This window comes from Gossypium raimondii, chromosome 13 (assembly GCF_025698545.1).
Source record: "Gossypium raimondii isolate GPD5lz chromosome 13, ASM2569854v1, whole genome shotgun sequence".
NCBI lineage: Eukaryota > Viridiplantae > Streptophyta > Magnoliopsida > Malvales > Malvaceae > Gossypium > Gossypium raimondii.
The window spans coordinates 57,521,168-57,542,405 of NC_068577.1; the positions used below are offsets into that span (position 1 = coordinate 57,521,168).

Below are 21,238 nucleotides of genomic sequence, written 5' to 3' on the forward strand. Positions count from 1 at the left end.
AAGGTTTCTTTAGTAAGATTAATAAATAAAAATAAATAGCTCAATCATTTTTTCCTTATTGTCTTTTTTTTCCTTCTATTTTTGGTTTTTCTCTAATTTTCCTTTTTGATTGGTTGCTATGCGGTTGTCTGCCATATTGCGATAATCGAACGGCCCTACCTGCCCTCATTTTACATGCACATTTTTGTTGTGACTCAATGCTATAAGGTATTCTTGCCTTGTTCAATGGTACGGTCTTTCGCCCAATTTTGGTTTTAAATTGATATCAATTAGTTTAAGCATTTCGAATGTTTACAGCCAGTACCTGTATTGATATGTATTGATATGTATTAACCCATACCGATAAACCTGAGACAGTACAACGAAACACGCTGACACTAGTACATATCAGAACTAAAACATCTACTGGTACGATGCTGACTAACTTGATTAATGATCTTCTCGACCTAGCTTTGGACAAGAATTTTCTAATTTGAACTGATTCAACCAAAATTTATGAAAAATATTAAGTTTACACATGACACATAAAGGGATAGGATATCTTGCAATGAATTTGAATATCAACTATAACATCCAAATATGCTTACTGTTGTGTGCCTCTCTTACCTTGCATCGGCTTCTAACCCAAAACCCTATTATCCATTCTTAAGCAAATGACCGGCAAACTCTACTCGACTTCACTCTCGCTTCTTGACTCTCGATCTTCGAACAAGTCCTCTGGTGGGTCATACACAATCATGTCCGGGAAAAGCTCCAAGAAATCATCTTTGACCTTCTCTCTCAGTTCCGGATAAGGAATGAGCCCTTTCAGGATTACTCGAAACGGCAACGACAAAGGAGGGTCAGGGGATCGTCTCATTTCATCGTATATGTCCATGGCCTCCGACGGTAATCCACTATCTAAGTATACTCGAACCAGGTCTCCGAATGTATGCTGATCAAACAAAACTTGCTCTTTTTTCAAATCTTCCCAAACCCGCCTTGATTCATCTACCTTTCGGTTTCTAGCTAGCATCATAAGCATATCCCTGTAAAAGAACATATCCGGCCGGTACCATATCTCTTTACGCACCACATCATATAACTGAGAAAAAGAAATGAGATAGAATAACTTAACAAGCATCTAATTTGAGCCTAGTTAATGAGTAATGAGCATCTATGTTATTCAGACTCGGGAGTGAGTGTCGTAACCAGTTATGTGTACATGAAGAAAATGCTCAACACTCAATTTTCTATACCTCATACCAGGTTCGAATATATATTAGAAACAAATATTTACTTTAGAAAAAAGGAAAAATCCAAGTAACATTGATTGGCGATTTCGGTATAATGCAAGCTAGAATTTGAGTGGAAGCATGCTAGGTGCTTGCAAATTAACAAAACAAATCAATAAATAATGCAAATTAACAAAACAACAATAAACAGAAAGAATACCTTCATTCATAATCAAATACCCTTTAACATACACCAATTAGAACAAATCAATAAACAATGCAAATTAAACATAGAAATTTGTTGTTATTATTTATGCTTCCTTTTCTTTGGGACATTTCAACAAACAGAAAGAATACCTTCATGGTTAGAAAAACCAGATTTATCCCATTATTATGCTTCCTTCTCTTAAATTAGAAGCCCAAGATTAAAACTAGTAAGAAATGTATGCATATAGTGCTTGCTTAGTAGCCTCTAAAATTGTGAAAAAAAGATCATCATGTTTACAGTCACTTCCTCCTAAACCAGAGTTTATTATTATTATGCTTCCTTCTCTTTGGGACATTTCAACAAACAGAAAGAATACATTCATGGATAGAAAAACTGCTCCACCCATCATTATGCTTCCTTCTCTTAGTACTTGCTTAGTAGCCTCTATATGGAAAAGATTATCACGTTTACAATTAATTCCTCTTAAACCAGATTTATCCATCTTCCCAGAAATTAAAACTAGAAGTTCTTTATTATTTTATTGTCCTTCCTTCTCTTTGGGACATTTAAACAAACAGAAAGAGTACCTTCATGGAGAGAAAAACCTGGTTTTGCCTTTGGAACTCAGCGAGAACAGATACAATATCAGACTTTAACAAGCGGGAGACATGGGAGAGGATAAAGCGGTGCAGTCGGACCGGGTTGGATTGTAGGCGCTTAAGCTCCTTGGCCGCAATCAACCCCTCTTTGGTCATTTCTTTCTTCCGCCTCCATATCGATAAGCTCGGGCTCGAAGAGGAGACTGCTACTGCTGAACCCGAAACGTAGAAGCGAACCAAGGCGAGCCTTTGGGTTTCAATCGAAGTATCGTGTAAAAGCAACCGAATCGACGAGGCACGAGCTTTGGCTATAAGGCTGCGAGTTAAACGCTGCATAGATTGAAGTAAGCTCGACGAGGAATTAGCCTTTTAATCGAAGGCTTAGCATCTGATTGAAGCAAGTGCGAGTTAAAAGCTTTTGGTTTCTCACTGGCTTTTAGTTTCCGGGAAAATATATTTCACGGTAAGAAATTGTTTTACCGGCGGTCGTTTCCTAACTCCTATTTTTATTTAAGTCTTCGTGATGGGTTATTAATATTTAATTGATAAAAAGATGAAATCAAATACTTAAGTGATATTTTTGTAACTATTAATATAATTTACTTTATTTTTTTATTAGTTAATAAAGAAGGAGACCTTGGATCTCGAGTACTCAAGTTTGAGACTCACCATACGCAATTATAAGAGTGGGTCTCTAAATCTCACAATGTGCGATTATCACGTGATTTTAATCTAATTTGTTAGTTTTAGTATGGATTGGACTCGTACTTATTCTTATTCCAATTATGTTATAATTGTTTAATTATACTTTTTAATTCTTTAAACAATCCATATTATAATAATTTGATACTTATGATTTCTCGATCATGTATTTATAATTACACTTATAACACTTTAAAAATAATTTCAACTTGATATTTTTTCAAAATCGGACCTCGACCCGATCGGGCCGGTTTATCAACCTAAAAATGTTGTATGTGAGCTAAAAACAACTGTCAAATGAGCGAATAAGTGCTCCAAATGTGGTCCCCACTAGCTGTTCGTTTCCTCGCTCGTGGTTTTAGTGCATGCTTTCCGTAATTAACTGAAAGAGTACTGTAATAAATTTTCTTTTACGCGGTGAACCCATAATTCATGTTTATATACTGGCTAAACTACAACCAAAGTCACTAAATTATTAATAAGTTTATGTTTTAGTCATTTAACTTCAAAAAGTTACAAAATGATCATTAAACTATTCAAAAATTTTCATTTAAGTCACCATGCTATTAAAAATCATTGTTGTATGGCATTCTCTGATGCACCGCCTGCACCGATTGAAAGCTAACTTTCCTATTTTTTTTATAGTTCAGTTTTTTTCACGAAACAACTTTAAATGTTACAAATCTGCAAACCTAAATCCAAACATTTTTCTTCTTTTATCTCCGACACTGATTGTTAAATTGATTGTTAAATTTAACTCAACGGCTGGGTTCAATTAATTTTTTTCTTTTGTCAATTGAGTCTTAACTCGATTAGCATGACATTGTTGTCAATACAGAATGACGTGGATTCGAGTGCACTGAAGCGCATTATCCTTCTATTTATGAGTTGGTGATGGACTATAATCATAACCTATAATGTGATTATTCAAAAAATAAATTTTCTTTTACATTTTAACATTTAGTTCCTTTTCTTTTTAATTATTGGGTCCATAAATTAACATAAATAAATTAGGTATGCTATAAATTTTGACTAAATGTAGTTTTTTTTTTACTATAATCCAACTTTTAAAGGTCTTATTTAAATTGAGTTAACTCTAAATTTAAACGTGCTTGATTCTACGAAGCATTTGGCAATGGCTTTTAGGGATCATATTGGGATTAATGATGATGATTCTTTGTAGATTGGTGACCCGACGAATTCTGAATCTAGTATTTCAATCTAAAAAATGTGTGGGATAGTTGGGAAATGCACTATTATTTAGAAAGGTCAGGTTCTTAATAAAACTATATATTAAGGATCATGACGAGCGTTTTATGACTATTGAAAACACTAAGGTCTCTCTTTTAGATTCGATGAACTCTATAGTGGCTTTAATAAATTCCTAGATTGATACTGAGCCTAATAAAGTTGTGACGGTTCCAAATAGCAAACATCAGAGTACATAAACTACTTCTAAGCAGTAGAGTTGGAATGATAGCTTAATTGTTTTTCTAAAGGGTGTTATTTCAATGTCTTATTCATTCATTAAAAAAAAACATTTGTTTTCCTTTTTGTACATAAAATTAAGTGTGTTAAAAGAGCCTTCCAATCCATTAGAGGATACAATAAAAGAGCCCATATTAATTAAAAGGTTAAATTATTATTTGGGGCTTGAACGTTAGGATTTTCATTTTCAAGGACTAGTTTAAATAAAAAATCAATTCTTAATATAGAAACAATTATCACATTCAGAATTTATTTTTTATTACCCCAAAATAATTTACATTTTATGAAAAGTTACTCAACTAAAATTTTAAACTAAATATTATTATATGCATAGTTTTTAAATATATTTTATTTATTAATTCAACATTGATTATATATATTTTGCTCAACTCGACTTAATAATTATAATTATAATTGTAAATTATCCTAGAAAGATAATTTAAATCTTATTAAGTAACAATAATAATATTTTTATGTGTTTTCTTTTATCCATCATAAAGACACATTTCTTATTGTAGTGTCTTGTGTTTTCTTTTTAATTATATTTGATGAATTTTTTAATGTGCTAATAATATCAGAAATTAAATTTCATCAAATCAATCCTAAATCTCAATTCACACCCATCAGTCCATCATACTTAATTTAACAAATTAAACGAAAATTAAATAAATTCACAATTAATACTAAATTTACTTTATTAACAAAATCATGAAAAATTCAAATATAATAATATTAACAATTAACTTTCATCAAATCAACTTTAAAACCCGAATTAAACACTAAAAAGTTAACATTGTTATCTTTGAGTATCAAAATATATAACTTTGTCAAATAAATATATCAAATTTGACAAAAATAATACAAGTACCACATTAAAAAATATCAAACTTTGATATCAAATGATATATTAAGCCTAAAAATAAATTAAAACTTATTGCTTTACAAATTCTCATTTAGATTTTGATAAAAAATTAACATTTTATTAAATTGACGTGATAAATAAAATAATTTAATACACTTAATAAAAATTTATAAATATCAAGCTAAAATGAAAAAATAAACATTTAGAAATGTAATTTATATTGTTTACAAACATTAAAAAATCAAAACAAAATGTCATACATGTGAAATTATTTAAATTTGAAGGTAAAAATATTACGGAGGTTTCGTACTAAGATTTAAATTATAATTAGTTATTTTCATTTAAAAATAGATAAATTAATTTTTTGTCGTTAGATCTAAAAATAAATTAATTATTTCTATTAAAGATTTCAGCAGATTGTACCGTTAAAAATGGGTGAGACTGACAAAATAATCAAGTAGTGATATGTGATTTGCGACATGTACCCCATTATAACGTATAAAGATAATTTTTTAATAGTAAAAATAGATGAATTTTTAATCAAAGAATATATTACTTTTTGATTTAATGTATAGAAACTAATTTACTTATTTTTTAGTAAAAAAATAAAATAAAATCTTACAAGGACCTTGGTGGTACTTTTACCAAGGAAAATGATATTTCCAAAGGCTGATGTGAGTAGGTGAAAAGCATCTACAGTCTTCCAACCTACTCTAAAATTTAACAAAATAATATATATGTATATAAAAAATAAACAATGAAATGAAATGTGAGGAAAAAGGAAAAGAAATGAAAAACAGAGATAAAGCATTATTACTTAGGGGAAAATGCAGATTGGTATATTTGTAGAAAAACCCTAATCTTGAAGATTCACTTATTATTTGTTCTAAACTTTAGATCTTTGCTTCGATTCCAGTTAACTCGCCGATCTACTGTGTTGACTCAATGTCGAAACACTGAGCGTTTCGGTGAGAAGTTGAAATGCTGAGTTTTTGATATATATATATATATTTTGAACATTTCAATGTTATTCAGCGAAAATGTCGGCTTCGTTAGCGGCATTCGAGCGGCCTAGAGGAGGAGCCTCAAACACGGTAACATCTATTTGTTCAATTTTGTTTTTAATCTTTTAGATTTAAAAAATTTGTTTGGTTTATGAGAAAATTGAATGTGAATGGAAAAACTAAAATTTTGGATCTTTTTGTTGTGAATTGTTTGGATTTATTATTTGATGTTCAAGATAATGTAGTTTTGATTAAGGCATTTACATTAACTACTGATGCTAGAAGTTGAAAGAATTTGATATTCTTAAATTGAAGTTCATTTTTTCTTTAGTGGTATTATCATCATCTAATTCCAAAGAAAGAAAGGCTTTTAAGACGACTGTAATAGGGAAAATATTGAAAACTTGAAAACGAAATAGAGATTAATAATGTTGTTTAGATCAAATTCGAAGTGTTGGGGATTTTGATTCCAGCTAATTTAATACTGAAATGTCAAATATGTAAATAATTAAAATGAGATTTATGATTTTCGTTGATATCAAGTCTTTAGTTGATATCTAGTTCCAAGTTCAAACCTCGAGAATCCATCCTCCTTTCCTTCCCCTTGTCGGAAAAAGAAAATTGCACTGTTGCAATAAAGCATGGATGGAATCGAACTGAATTTTATCTAAAACGAGCTCGAATGATCAGCGTCAATAAAATGGCCCGCACATTTCATTTGCCCCTCCTCTTTTGTTCTAGGGTTTGTATAAATGTGCAAAATAAACTTCTAACTGTTCTATAATGAGAAAGTTGTCATGCTGTTTGGTATATATTTTGGTGACTTAAGAAGCATTGCGTCACGTTGGAACAGAAAGTTTAATGAAATCCAGATGGGTAGATCACATAAAAAAGGAAAAAGATATATAGAGGAGCTCGGAAATTCGACCAAAACCGCTAATCTTTGACTTTACACTTTCCATTCTCACTGTTACAATTTTTTAAATCTAAAAGCTGTAAGCTGTTCTTCCACTCTATCCTAGATATCTTAGTGCCCTATGGATCTTAGATGCCTCAATTCATGGTCCACATAATATCTGAGCTACTTGGAAATTGATTCACTGCCTATAGTCACATTTTAATAATGTCAATAGTTGAATCCACGCATTACCACAACTTTGGGTAGTTCATAATTTGTGAGAAAAACAAAGTAGACTGTGATGTGGTAGCAAGAAAACAGCCTAGTCATTTTGTGAATAAACATTGTTTCGATCATTTAACTTTTCACAGCGTTAACTGACCGCACAGCTTTAAAAATTTGGGTTTTAGTGGTACCTCCAATGATGCACATGCTATATATGCACCATGGAATTGATTAAAAACACTTTTGCCAGAGTATAATTAATTTTACACAAGGTGCTTGGTGCACTTTCATGGCTTCTAACATGCGCCAGTTTTGCAGGTTTTTAAGAGTGGCCCTCTTTTCATATCATCAAAAGGTAAAGTTTTTTTTTTCCGCTGTTTGCTTTCAAGCTATTTTCTTAGATATAAATTCCCTCAACAATTGTACTATTCGTCCATGGGGTTTACGTGTATAAATAATGCTTATGTCTATGCATTTTACTTGGTAAGAGAGTAATTGCCTCAACTTGCTGCACATCTCCTCTTATGTACAACCATATCTGTAAATTTCTTAGATAGTCCATTGATTCAATTATTAATATAGCTTATTTACAAGTTTGTGTCAAGCTTCTGCAGGGATCGGATGGAAGTCTTGGAAGAAGAGGTGGTTTATCCTCACACGCACTTCATTGGTGTTCTTTAAAAATGATCCTGTTAGTACCTATCATCCTTTCATTGTATGAGTAATTATAGCATGGCTTATTTATTTTTTCTGATATATAAATATTCTGTTGTACTGATTTTTAACATTTATGTGTGGCCAAAGACATGCTACTATTGGTAATCTGTTGTTTGATTGTTAACTTCATAGTGTGATGTTTATTGGCTTTATAAAACAGGAATTTTGGACAATGACTGTCTTGTTTGCATATTAAAAACAAAAATATTCTCTTGCATCATATTCAATTTATTTGTATTTTTTGCTCACCTTTTAATACTTTATGCATATTTCATGTCATTTCAATGCTTTAGTTGTCGGAATGGTTTAATAGTATACTTTAAATCATTCAGAGTGGTTGCACATAGATTAGGATGATTAATTATATGCAAGACAGTACTACAAGTCATCACAGGAATTTGGGAGAGTGGTTGTGGACCATTCTATCATCAATATGCTATTTGGTAGTAAAGTATGTGCATGTTTGGGATTGTTGATGCTTAAATGATGGCATATGATCATTACAGTCCTATTAAACATATTTGGTTATGTTTTTTGGAAAAATATTTAAGAGTGAAGCCTTGGTATCTTTGATGTCTTGAAGGAAAGAGACATGTGGAAGGCATTCTCCATTTGGAAATTATGACATAGCGTAAACATTTGTTAATATTGGGCCAGATCTCTACCATTACTCGTAACGTTTGCACGCGGTACTTGTTGGCAAGGATTTAAAGAATCCATTTTGTTAGAGGGGATTTTAGAGGCTGTAGGATTCCTGCTGAGCTATATTCCCTAGATAATAATGAGTAAAATGCAGATTTCTGTTCTAAAAGCTAACAGATGGATGTCTAAACAGAGAAGATTCATTGTTTTGGAGACTTGGCAGAACTTTAAGGTTGGAATTTGACCTAGGGAGATAGTATTATTGTTGACAATGGGTTGAATGTCCTCACTAGGTTGTTAGGGATGGAACTCTGGCTCAGTAGAGATTGTGCCTTTATGATCTTGCAACCACATGTGCTTCCCTTCCCCTATTTGAGAGGATGGGGTACTTCATGACTTGTCACCTTTTCATAATGTGACATGTTTGCTTTGCAATGTTTAGGGTCCATTGGTTGTTAAGGTTTTTTCAAATTTGCTATAGATGATCTAGGTACAAACAAGTATGACAAATCCTGTTAAGGTTTTGGCCCATGCCTCTACAAAAGTTATGAGCAAATAAATTTCCTGTATTGGTTGTAAAACTGGACTTTGTGATTGGATGGAAATACTTAGCATGCCACTCTTTATGACGAATGGTCTAAGAGAAAGTTAACATTAAGTGCATGGTAACAGAATGCAGTATAATCTAGTCTAGCATTCTCCCCTTTATCCTAAAGGTAAAAGGTCAAAATCGCTGACAGAAGTCCTGGAGATCTTTTGGAACAGTTACTATGATAGGAGTTTCCATCTTGATGCAAGTCCAACATAGTGGTTTGAATGGAAATGATGTAATAATCCACATCTTTTGCATTCGGGTTTAGAGAAGGTGAAATGTTTGAGCCTTCAATTGGTTCTGTGATTTGATCTTTCTACGTATTCCTTCCCTTCCATCCATTTATTTTAAGAGAGAGGGAAAGGGGAAGAGATTGATAATTTTCATGTTTCACTTTTTAACGTGTTCTTTTTAGAGATCTTATTTCCAGGACTTAATCAAGACAGATGCTTATTGCTTTATTTCCCTGCATAGAAAAGGATAATCCAACCAATATCTTGCATTTTCTGTATTAAATGTTATTTTAAAGTTTATTTTCAGGATTTAATTGAAACAATTTGCTTTAATTTTTATGCAGAGTGCCCTACCACAACGAGGTGGTGAAGTAAATTTGACTTTGGGGGGCATTGATTTGAATAATTCTGGAAGGTATGGATAGTCATTGTGTGTTTTCTGGGATAGTTGGTCACAACGGTTTTGCTTATAGTTCCTCTTGTTGCAGTGTTGTTGTTAGAGAAGATAAAAAGTTGTTGACTGTATTGTTTCCTGATGGGCGTGATGGACGGGCCTTTACCCTTAAGGTGCATCATCTCTAATTGAATATTGTTTCAGCTAATATTTTATGTACTTGTTTTCTTCTTCCTCCTTTTTTTTATGAAGAAAATTATTTGAACTACTTGTAGTACATGATTTTCCTGAAGAATATGTTAAACAAGCTAACATCATGTTGCTTTATAAATTCAGGCGGAGACATCGGAGGATTTGTACGAGTGGAAGACAGCTCTAGAACATGCCCTCGCACAAGCCCCAAGTGCTGCACTTGTCATGGGACACAATGGGATTTTCCGAAATGACACAGCTGATGCAATAGAAGGGTCATTCCATCAATGTTTGTTCCCCATAGTTCCTTCTTAAATTTCTTTGATGATCACCATTCATTGTCTGCCAATTTTTTTTTGCAAACTTTCCACTTATGTTATTAGGTTTTTGGGTTCTTCTTAGGGAGAGACAAACGCACTGCTAAGTCATTGGTTGTTGGGAGACCTATTTTGCTCGCGCTTGAAGATATTGATGGGAGCCCATCATTCCTAGAGAAAGCTCTGCAGTTTCTTGAGAAGTTTGGTAAGTGTTGATTTTGAATTGTGACTATTACTTGTTACTTGAGCTCTTCATTAGGTCTGATGGAAGGTGGAGTCCTTCTCACATACAATTGTCTTGTCTAGAATGTTGTCTTAATCTTTGGAATTTGTTTATACTTGTAATGATAACAGTAGGGAAGATGCGTGACCATCCATTTGGTTACAGCATAGAAATCCATAGCTTATGTCTTCAAACATTGTTCTGCTGCAATTAACTCTGGGATATTTAAATTTCTTCTTGCACATTATATCTGAAAGAATCAGTTTGGGGAGGTTTTGTATTGGCCTTACACATGCACACCACATGCAGAAATGATCAGATTGCAATGGTAGCCAACTGTAGGGTTGGTGTTGCTTCAAGTAAAATCATTAAGGATTAAACTAGCAATATGATTTTCTTACTCCTTTTCTTCTGCCCATGTAGCCGCTGATTTTTTGCTTTTCATTAGGTCCTATGCCTTTCTGTGTACTGCAAAGTAAGATCCTCTGCTAGGGAAATAGTTTGCCTTCTCAGTTGTGCTTGTAATCTAGAATACGGACGAGCTTTGGTGAAAATTTTGTCCACAGAGATCCTTTTGATAACTAATATTATTTTTCCTCATATTTGGTCTGGCTTTCTGAGTTATATCATCTATGCTAGATTGCTCAACCCCACCTGCAGCCATGCTTTTCTGGCATTCAATGAATTTGGGATATTTAGGATGTCTAGTTAAACTTTATGATCTGCTTGAGTTTGTCAGACTAACTAGTAGCAAGCTTAGTTTCGGAATAACAAACTGGGAAATTTCAGTGATTACATGAAGAGACCTGAAGTAGATATGCTGAAGAATGTTCCGTGCTTTTTTGTTACTATTTTGTCTTTCACTTTTGTATGATGTTTCTTCTGCAGGAACTAAAGTGGAGGGAATTCTACGTCAGTCTGCCGATGTTGAGGAGGTTGACCGTAGAGTTCAAGAATATGACCAAGGTACTAATTGATGATTATTTTAGATTATCAACATATTTGCATATCTGGATTCCTCAACTGGTGGTTATTTTGTTAACATGGCATCCAAATTAAGCTATGCTACTTGTCATCCTTTTTGTAATGTAGGCAAGACTGAATTTGATTCTGATGAAGATGCTCATGTTGTGGGAGATTGTGTTAAGGTAGTTTTGTCAATACATTATGTCATTTATAGTTTTCTGATTAGTGTCTCCCAATCAGCCAAGGTGTTTGATTTACAGCACGTACTAAGGGAGCTGCCCTCATCACCAGTTCCTGCATCCTGCTGTACTGCATTGCTGGAGGCTTACAGTATGTGTAACTACTTTTATTTTATATTTCCCATGTTTTCTCAAGTTTTTATGTTGAGTTTTGACAATACATATTTAAGATTTTAGATGATATATGCTGTTATAAATCCTCAACATGTATTTTTGTGTCTGAATTTTGTGCATTAGACGTTTATTTAAAAAAAAAAAAAACTTTTCTTATGAAGTTATGATGCTTCACATGCTTGCTTCTGTTCCAGCAGTTCTTTGTTTGCAAGTTCTTTTTATGTTTCCTTTTTTCAATGATTATTTTGCATTTTAGTGAAATAATTGTTTCATGTGTCTATACGAGCTAATACTGAGTTACGTTTTATTTGATAAGAAATTGATCGGAAGGAAGCCCGGATAAATGCAATGCGCTCTGCAATATTAGAGACATTTCCTGAACCAAACCGGCGCCTGTTGCAAAGGTAAAACTTCCTTGGTTGGGCTAAGTCGTGATTCATTGCTAAGAATGCCATTAGCTATCTAGTTGTATCACTTGGTTGTGCTCTGGAAGATACATGGAAGGTCTTATAAACATTTTTTGATTTATATGACTTGATATGCATCATGTTTTATAGGATTCTTAAGATGATGCATACAATCTCTTCTCATTCACACGTGAATCGAATGACTCCGTCTGCCGTGGCTGCTTGCATGGCACCCTTGCTATTACGCCCCTTATTAGCTGGTGAATGTGAATTGGAGGATGACTTTGACGTTAATGGCGATAGTTCTGCCCAGCTTCTTGCTGCTGCAAATGCTGCTAATAATGCTCAAGCCATCATTACAACTCTTTTGGAGGAATATGAGAATATTTTTGACGTAAGATGCTCCCATCTTCTTTGTTGCTTGATATGGTTTAAATGCTCTACATGATTTGTGGTAAAATCTGAGTATATCTTTCATAAAAATAGTTTGTATTCAAATGACATGTCATGAAAAATAAGTCGTACAAACTTCGGATTCTTGAAATTATGTTATAAGTTTTATAGCATTTACCTATAAATTTTAATTAAGCATAAACTCATTTAGAACGCTTTTGATTTGAATGAAGTTAGTAGCTAGTAGAGCTGCTGTGAGAGTGAGGAGAATGTCATTTTATGCTGTCACTAAGTAGTGAAAGCTTGTCTTTCCTTGTAATATCTATAATGACGGTGAAGCTTTCTTATCATATAGTTTCAAAAAAAAAAATGTTAACCTTTGCATAATCAGATCCCAATGCATGTTGTCACCTTTAACATAGTACTATTTGTGGTGATGATTTGTGTTGTTTCAGGATGAAAGTCTACAAAGATGTTCTATTTCAGCTGATTCTCAGATTGAAAATAGTGCTAGTGAAGATTCCACTGATGAGGAAAATCCAGATATGAAAGACAATGGCTACCATGATGCAGAAAATGAAGCCGATCCAGACACAGACGATGATCCTGAACGTGTGCTTAGTGGAAAACTAAGTGAAAGCAGTGGCTATGCAGGCAGTGATCTGTATGACTATAAGGTTCTTTATAACCTCTTTTCTCTAATACAAATAAAGTTTATACATCCATGAGTGAACACTAGGCCAGGCTGGGGCCTGGCCTGACGTGGGGATTACTTGGACATGAATTTAATCCCAAGTCTGGCCTGATGCTATTATTGTATTTATAATGTATTTTCATTGTTTTAAAATATCATTAGAAATGTAAAATTCCTTTATGATATTAATAATAAACATAATAGGGACGGCCAGGTTAGGTCAAGCTCATGCCTAGGTTTCAATATGTCAACCTGTCCCCACTTCTGGAAACCTTTGCACGTGCACATGCGTGTTCACTGACTTGACATGAGACATTGTTATGATGTCTGCTGTTGTGATCAACGTTTTGGAGGTGATGTCAGGATATTTTGGATGTGGAAGTTACTTAAAGATCCTTTGGTTGTTGCTATAGTACTCTTGTGTTGAACTTGAGAAGTTGATGGGTTTCATATGTTTTAACAATCCATTTCCTTGCTCTTTAGTGCATGCTCTGCTCTCAGGAATCATATGTTTTGATTCTTTCAGAGAATTTGTGATTGTACAACTATAACAATCATGTCCTATGGACAAGAAGTATCTGGGCTCGTAATTATCTGTGAAGGGTATTATATGTTAGAGCATACTATTCATAGAATTTGAATGGTTTCAGTTTCAACATGTACTTTGAGATGTACTTGTCATTTGATGGTTATATAAACAGTAAAAGAAGTCATCTTTATGTTATGAAAAAGCATTGAGGAGTAGTTAGGAGAACCGGTGTGGATAGTTTCATTTTGTGCTCAATATTAATGAATGATTTGCAGCCACAAGAAAGTAAAAGAAGCAAAGAGTTAAGCTTAAAGTCGTATGTAATAAAGCAAAATTCCATATTAAGTATCCTATGAAGAGCATGCTTTTACACGTGTGACTTACCCATCTAGTTTAAGTTTACTGCTGCACATTAGGCATTTAGCTTGATAAAAGACAGGTTGAACGAATGAAACTTTCTAGTTTGTGTTGTAGGTTGCTGATTGGCACTTTCCTTCACTCATACAGTTGCAGAACTTGATTGATAATCCCTTTAACTAATTGGGACTTTCTTTTTTTTTTTTTTTTTTTTTTGTGTGTGTGTGTGTGCAGGCATTTGAGGATGATGGTTCAGATGTTGAATCCCCCAGAGACAATCATGCTCGGGCTGAGAATTCAAGCTTAGTTGTAGATCCTCCAAGGATGAGAGACCCTGATGCTCAGCTGGAGGAACAGGCTAAGCAGAATAAAGGAAATGAAAATCAAATTAATGAGACAGATGTCTCAAGTGTGCTACCTACTGGTGAATCTTACCGATCAATGGGTGAGATTCTGTCGTCAATGGATCCTGGCCATCCTATATCTTCACCTGGGCTTGAATCTTCCACTGAGAAGCCAGTTGGTAAAGCTAAAGGCTCAAGTCTTAATGCTAAGAGATCAACATTTTGGGGAAGAAGTAACGTGAGTTACCATTTTTTGATGCATTATTTAATTACGAGGAACTCTCAAATCAGATGCATTAGATACATCAGACTAGGGGGATTAGAAAATTGATCTTTGAAAGGAGTCTTGAAAATTAAGTTAAAGGCTTTATTTATTGCATCTTCTCTTTATATTTCACTTCTATTTTCTAGGATTTCCATCACATGGTGCCTAGAACTGCAAGCCCCCCAAATTCATTCATTATTAGATAGATAAATGCTCTACACCATCCAAAGATTGCATTTATTATTCTCAATTTAATGATTCTGGTTGGCGTAGCTTCATCTTTTATCGAACTGTCCTCAATTACCAGTTTCATTTTACCGATTAATTATCTTTTCTACATGTAGTAAATCTTGACAAATACTTTTGGTGCTGAGATCATTTGGAGGGTACTCTTTTTTTATATACTCAAATAAAACTGCATCAGTGGCTAAGAAATGTTAATCTTAACGAAAATCCTGTTTTTCATAAGAATTACCTAATTTACGTATCTGACTGGCTTGATAATGTGCAATCTTTTGCTCCGTTCATAGTTAGAGTTTATAAAGGAACATATATAGCCAAACAAACTATTACTGAACTTCTCTTCTCGCATCTTTGCAACCTATGTTATTCCCTGCTTTGTTGATGGACATGCATGTGCTTTGGCGTTACCCTCACTTTCTACAGTTTTGATTCACATAGTAAAACCATACTCACTTTAATCTTCATTGACTTCGTTACAGGCTAGAAAGACACCATCAATGGAATCTGTTGATTCTTCGGGTGAAGAAGAGTAAGATGCCTACTGAATCTTTATATTTTGCATTCTTTTTAACTAGTATGTCTGCATTTCAAAACTATTGCTCAGGCTTTGTGCTTTTGCATCTCCTGCTTTCCCAAGCTTGACCTATTAGTATCCATCTTGAAAATATATCTACTTATTTTGACTTGATAGTTTCATAAGATGTCCATACAGTAAAGTGGTGTGCTTTTGAGTTCTTATATTAGAACTGTAAAATATATTTTTGTCTCATGTCTGCCACGTTATAATGGCATAAGCAATTTGTTATTTTTTTTCCTAGGCTTGCTATACAGAGGCTTGAGATCACAAAGAATGATCTACAACATCGTATCACAAAAGAGGTAGCACTACTTTCCTGAAATCATCCTATGCCCAAATGGAGAATTATTTTCTGTTTCCACTGACAGATTGCTCATTACCTATTGTAGGCTAGAGGAAATGCAATTTTGCAAGCTAGCTTGGAAAGGAGAAAACAAGCTCTACATGAACGTCGTTTGGCACTTGAACAAGATGTATTTCTTTCTTACCATTTGCACACTTATTCCTTTAAAAAGAAAAAAGAAATTGCTTGCTGATTTTAAACACTAATTTTCTGCAAGGAGTTGAGTCTTCGGGACTTCAACATTACTTTTAAGAAAACTATTCTCTCTTATGCAATTATCTAACCTTTTGTTCAAGAATCAGATTGCTTAAGTAGTGTTCCTACATACCTGTAAATGACTCTGTAGGTCTCTAGATTACAAGAGCAGCTACAAGCTGAAAGGGATCTTAGAGCGGCTCTAGAAGTTGGATTGAGCATGTCATCTGGACAATTTTCTAGTTCCCATGGAATGGATTCCAAGACAAGGGCCGAGCTTGAGGAAATTGCTCTTGCCGAAGCTGATGTGGCTAGATTGAAGCAGAAAGTTGCTGAACTCCATCATCAACTGAATCAGCAACGGCAACATCATTACGGTTCTCTCTCTGATGCATGTGACCATTATCAGCACGTCCAAAATCATAACTCTCAACAGTGAGTTCATTGAATTCTTTTCAATACAGGTTACCAACATGTCTAAACTAGTAAAACTGATTAGGCGTTGCTCGACAGACTCAATGAGGTCATAATAAATTCTTTTAGACTTATGTCTTTTGAAGCCTTTTGGCTATTAAGGTGAATTCAAGCTTATATAGCTTGGACTCAGGTGTAAGTGTCGAAGGTGGGCATGTTCAATTTTTTCCAAGTTTTCCATGTATTTGGAGGTTCCTTGGAGGATCATATCCTCATAACCTATTTGAGTATGTGTTGGACACGGGTGCTTAAGGAAAAATAAAGTTTCGGAATAACATAGCATTCAAGTCCTTAAGAAGATGCAGTTCTTACAATATGCTTGAAAACATGGATCCGTATTGCTGGCTCTTGAGTGGAGTGTGGGAGGAGAGCCATCTTTTTAGTAGCTTCTAAATCACTAAAGCCGAAATCTTCTGCAATAAGTCGGGTTTGTGGTTTGGATGGGATGTGGTCACTACCAAATTTTCAATAACCCAATAATTGAATCCTAGAGAGAACTTTTGCAACATGTTTATGAACTGTTTTCACCATCTTGTAATGGTAGTTATTACATTTAAGGGTGATTTTGAAGGATTTCTAACTATTGATACTTTACACTGTTATATCATTTTTGATGCACTTACCCGAAATGGTAAAATTTAAATGTCTATGAAATTTGTCTGCTAAAGTGTTTAGATGCATTTCTTTTAGTAACCTTCCCTTTCCTGTATGTAAAATGTATATTCCTTTTAATGTCTGCAGGAGGTTTCTCCAGCAAGATTTTGACACAACCCTTGCTTATTGTAATCATGAGAGGAAACAAAGAACAGAGGTATGTCTTCAGTTTCTTTTAGATAATCTATGCACAGATCGGTTGATTGAATCGAACTTTAAAATTTATTGGCTTTCATTATTTTATTATTTTGGTCTGTTCTAGAGTTTTAGAGCCAGCTTGGCCCGGCTGTTTGACCCAGTTTATAGTTGGGACATGAAAGGTTGTCCAGGACAGAAAACCCTAAGCCCGAATTCATTTAATCCTTATGGCTTACTGGCCTTGACTTTTTGGTCTTTGAGTCCAAAAATGGAAAAGAGAGTGGCTTTGTTGGAATTTAGGCTTTTTTATTGAAATGAGAATGTTGAATGGAAAAACTCTATAAGGAGCAGAAAATCGAGGAAAATAAAAGGGTGGGGGTTGGTTTTTAATTTAAAAAAATCGTTAATGCTTTTGTTTTTCTGCATCCATTCTGGTCAAGCCGAGTCTCTTACATTTGAACTCCGGCAAACTATGTACTTCTTTTAGTTCTTCAGATATTTTTGTTCAATCAATGCAGGAGAGTTTGTTAGGGCCAGACTGGAGAAATGTTAGAGGACAGGGATTGGCAATCGGCAACAGCGCCAGGCAGCCTACTCGAAAGCAATTTGTGGATTCACCGAACTTGAGTGACTCAAAAATTATCGAGGCATCGCCAAATATGTCTATCAATGAGCTTTGTGCAGTCGGTTCTGCCTCTATCCCTTCCACTTCAAGAGCAGCAGAGGTAAGACCGATTATTTTAGCCATCGAATGATCTTATTCGCCACCAGAATCCAATTATCTGAATCCCAGCCATTAACTTAGTCCAAAGTAGGTAAAAGTACCTGGAGGTCCCTATACTAGGAGTCGGTTTGCATTTTGCCCTCTTTACTTAAAAAATGAGCAAATTAGTTTTGGTACATTATATCAAAGAGCAAATTGGTCATATTCTATTAAAATTTTTACTATTAAAATGGCATGCCACGTGTACTTTATGCTGACATATAGGGACTAGATTTTAATCGTAAAAATGGATGGACTAGTTTGCTCTTTGATCTATCGTAGAGGGATTAATTTGCCCCTTTTTTGAGTAGAGGGGTAAAATGCAATCCGGCTCCTAATACAAGGACTTTCATGGTACTCTTACCGTCCAAAGTAACTTAGACTCAATACTGAAATCCATGGCGTTCTCCATTCACAGGTGATTGATTATACGAGACATTCATCAGCAGCTTCTTCTGCTTTAGTGGAATTAACAACCCATCTCGATTTCTTCAAAGAACGACGATCCCAACTAATGGAACAGCTCCACAACCTTGATCTCAACTACAGCAGCACATCGTCTCAGGATTTTGTATACAAACCACCGTCATCACCTCCATGGAACTAATCACCATGGGAGTACAGTTGAAAAATCTGAAGGGACACCATTGTTGTCTTTTGTGTCTTGTACATCCTATGTTTGTTGCATATATAAATGTATTTCTTTTAGCTCTTTTTTCAAATTTTATTTCGTTTTTTAATTTTTTTTTTGGTTGGGTTTTTTGAGAAAGTAATTGGAGTTAACGAAAATATTTTATATTTTCTTTTTTGTTGGTCAGAACATATTGTAAAGAAAAAAAAAAGCAGTGAGACTGTCAATGGTTGGTGGAGCTTGGAAATTGGAAATTGGAGTCTGAGGTATGTGTATTATTTGAACGAATTGTCGTTCTACGACTATGATCATCTCTGCACTGCTAAAATATATATATAATTTTATTTCTTTTTTATTAATTTTAAAATTACATGTTAAAGATTATATATATTTATCAAGAACATATTTTTATTAATTATATATATCTTCTTTAGTACTGGTTAGAATTTTCATTTATTAATAAATTTTACTGGATTTTGACACACCTGTAAAACAGTAAATTTGAGTGCCCCCAATTTGCTTCTTAGAAAATATTATATAAAATAATATATTTTCCAAATAAAAACTGAGTAAAATTTTTATTAAAAGGAATACTTGTTACTTAATAGAAATGGCAATTTTAGAGATTATAAGTGCAAATACATACTAATTACAAGTACAAATATATGTTGGGTTTGGGATCATATATATATTTTAGTTTCTAAATTTGTTAATTAGGTTTACTTTGTTACTTGAATTTGACAATCAAATTTATTTTAGTTCTTCAAACTTGAAAAATGCATGGAAGTCTAATGATGTGACACTTTGAAATTGTTACATTATCACTTGGAAAATAAAAAAATTTATATAAAATTTCTGGTGATGTCTCGTGATACAGTCTTAGAGTATTACATACAGTGTTTTAATTATTGGATCGGAGGTTGAATAGGTTTGACTCTTGATTTTCGATTCAATCGGTTTAATTGATAAACCAATAATAATTAAACAAATAATTAAAATTTAGAAAAATTAAAAGATAGAAAATTTTATTAAAATAGTTGAACCTATACAACTATTAATTTTTGTTTTAGTTTTCAATTTTTATTGATTTCGAGTAGTTTCGTCTAAACCCTTTATTTGGACTAGTAGTTCGTTTTGGTCTAATCAGTTTAATCGGTTAATTCAATTATGTTTTAGAATATTGATTACATTAATAAATTTTGACGGAATCTAAATTTAAAAATCAAAATAGATGTGAAGAAAAAAATATAAATATTAAAGTGGGTCAAATTATCAATTTCAGGGTAAAATATATTATCCCATTAAATTATGATAACCATAAATCAACCAGTAATATGCTTACCTTAAATTTTGCTAATATGGTAGTATATCACTATAGTGAGGTTGATGATGACGACAAAATTCTCTTTTTTTCTTAAATTAAAAATGGAAATCATTGACCGTTGGAATAAAACGGAAAACCCAATAGACGGCTATGATTATTTTTCATTAGCGTGTAAACAAATGGAACCCACTGGTTAGTTTAGTTTGAGGATTGGAGTGTATATTACGGTATTACCGATGCGTGTCGTTATCGATGCCAGCGCGCGTGGACAAAGACTCATAATGGGTGCTCATTGCTCCACTCGATTCTTCAGCGCGTGTAATCATACTCCTTTTGGCCATCGAATAAAGCTTATTATTATGGGAGACCTTACCGATATAAAACTTAAATGATTTTTCATAATAATTTTTTATTGATAATATTTTAATAATTTAATTGTTATATTTTATATTATATTCATATAGATCTGTTAAGTTTTGCGTAAATTAAAAATTTTAATAAATTATTTTATATAAAGAACTTTCAACCGTTAAATATATTAATATAGATAATATTTTAGATTGACAAGATATAGATATTGAATCTATTTAAAATTTTACATGCATGACGAGGGTAAACATATTGATAAATTCAATGTTGGGTTGTTAAAATATTAACCTATAAAAAGTTACGAACACGTGTAAAATCATTTAAATTTTGCACTAGTGTAAGTTGATCTGTTCTTTATTATTATTGTTGTTGCTGTTGTTAGGCTTAATTCATGAATTGGCTCTTGAAGTATACCCATTTTTTCACTCTAGTACTTAAACTTTTTTTTGTCCCAATTTGGTACTTAAAGTATCTATCACTTCTCAATTTGGTACGTAAAATATGCCTCCGCTATATTTTTTAGTCCATTTTTTGGCACATGTTAACAAATTTTGATAGTCAATCATAAAGCACCACGTGGCGACATTATATAAAAAAAACAAAATATTTTTTTATATTAAATGTATATACACATTAAAAATATGAAAATAAAAATAAATATATATATGAAAAATCTAGAAAAAATATACAAATTATAAAATTTTGTAAA

The 21,238-nt window shown here is 33.2% G+C and overlaps 2 protein-coding genes across 3 annotated transcripts; one reads left to right on the plus strand and one right to left on the minus strand.

The window, feature by feature from the left end:
• Positions 1 to 463: 463 nt before the first annotated feature.
• LOC105784033 (pentatricopeptide repeat-containing protein At1g62350) lies at positions 464 to 2,497 on the minus strand. Its single transcript, XM_012609794.2, has 2 exons — positions 2,010 to 2,497; positions 464 to 1,084 (listed from the first exon to the last, which is right to left on the minus strand). Exons 1-2 carry the CDS (start codon positions 2,355 to 2,357, stop codon positions 668 to 670), a joined length of 765 nt encoding a protein of 254 aa, XP_012465248.1. The 5' UTR covers positions 2,358 to 2,497; the 3' UTR covers positions 464 to 667.
• Positions 2,498 to 5,836: 3,339 nt separating this feature from the next.
• On the plus strand, positions 5,837 to 19,195 carry LOC105783034 (rho GTPase-activating protein 7). Of its 2 annotated transcripts, none has more exons than XR_001129982.2 (22): positions 5,837 to 6,167; positions 7,519 to 7,555; positions 7,815 to 7,891; positions 9,729 to 9,799; positions 9,873 to 9,951; positions 10,115 to 10,259; positions 10,373 to 10,492; positions 11,399 to 11,476; positions 11,603 to 11,658; positions 11,737 to 11,806; positions 12,146 to 12,233; positions 12,387 to 12,630; positions 13,085 to 13,306; positions 14,444 to 14,791; positions 15,541 to 15,590; positions 15,880 to 15,940; positions 16,028 to 16,111; positions 16,328 to 16,611; positions 17,392 to 17,461; positions 17,961 to 18,167; positions 18,624 to 18,901; positions 19,024 to 19,195. XR_001129982.2 is itself a non-coding variant. In XM_052626399.1 (22 exons), the coding sequence occupies exons 2-22, from the start codon at positions 6,114 to 6,116 to the stop codon at positions 18,810 to 18,812; spliced, it is 2,634 nt and encodes an 877-aa protein (XP_052482359.1). In that variant the 5' UTR covers positions 5,837 to 6,041; positions 6,109 to 6,113; the 3' UTR covers positions 18,813 to 19,195. The 2 variants fall into 2 exon arrangements, 1 of the variants encoding a protein (XP_052482359.1); XM_052626399.1 differs by having other exon boundaries at positions 5,837 to 6,041; positions 6,109 to 6,167; positions 18,624 to 19,195.
• Positions 19,196 to 21,238: the final 2,043 nt, after the last annotated feature.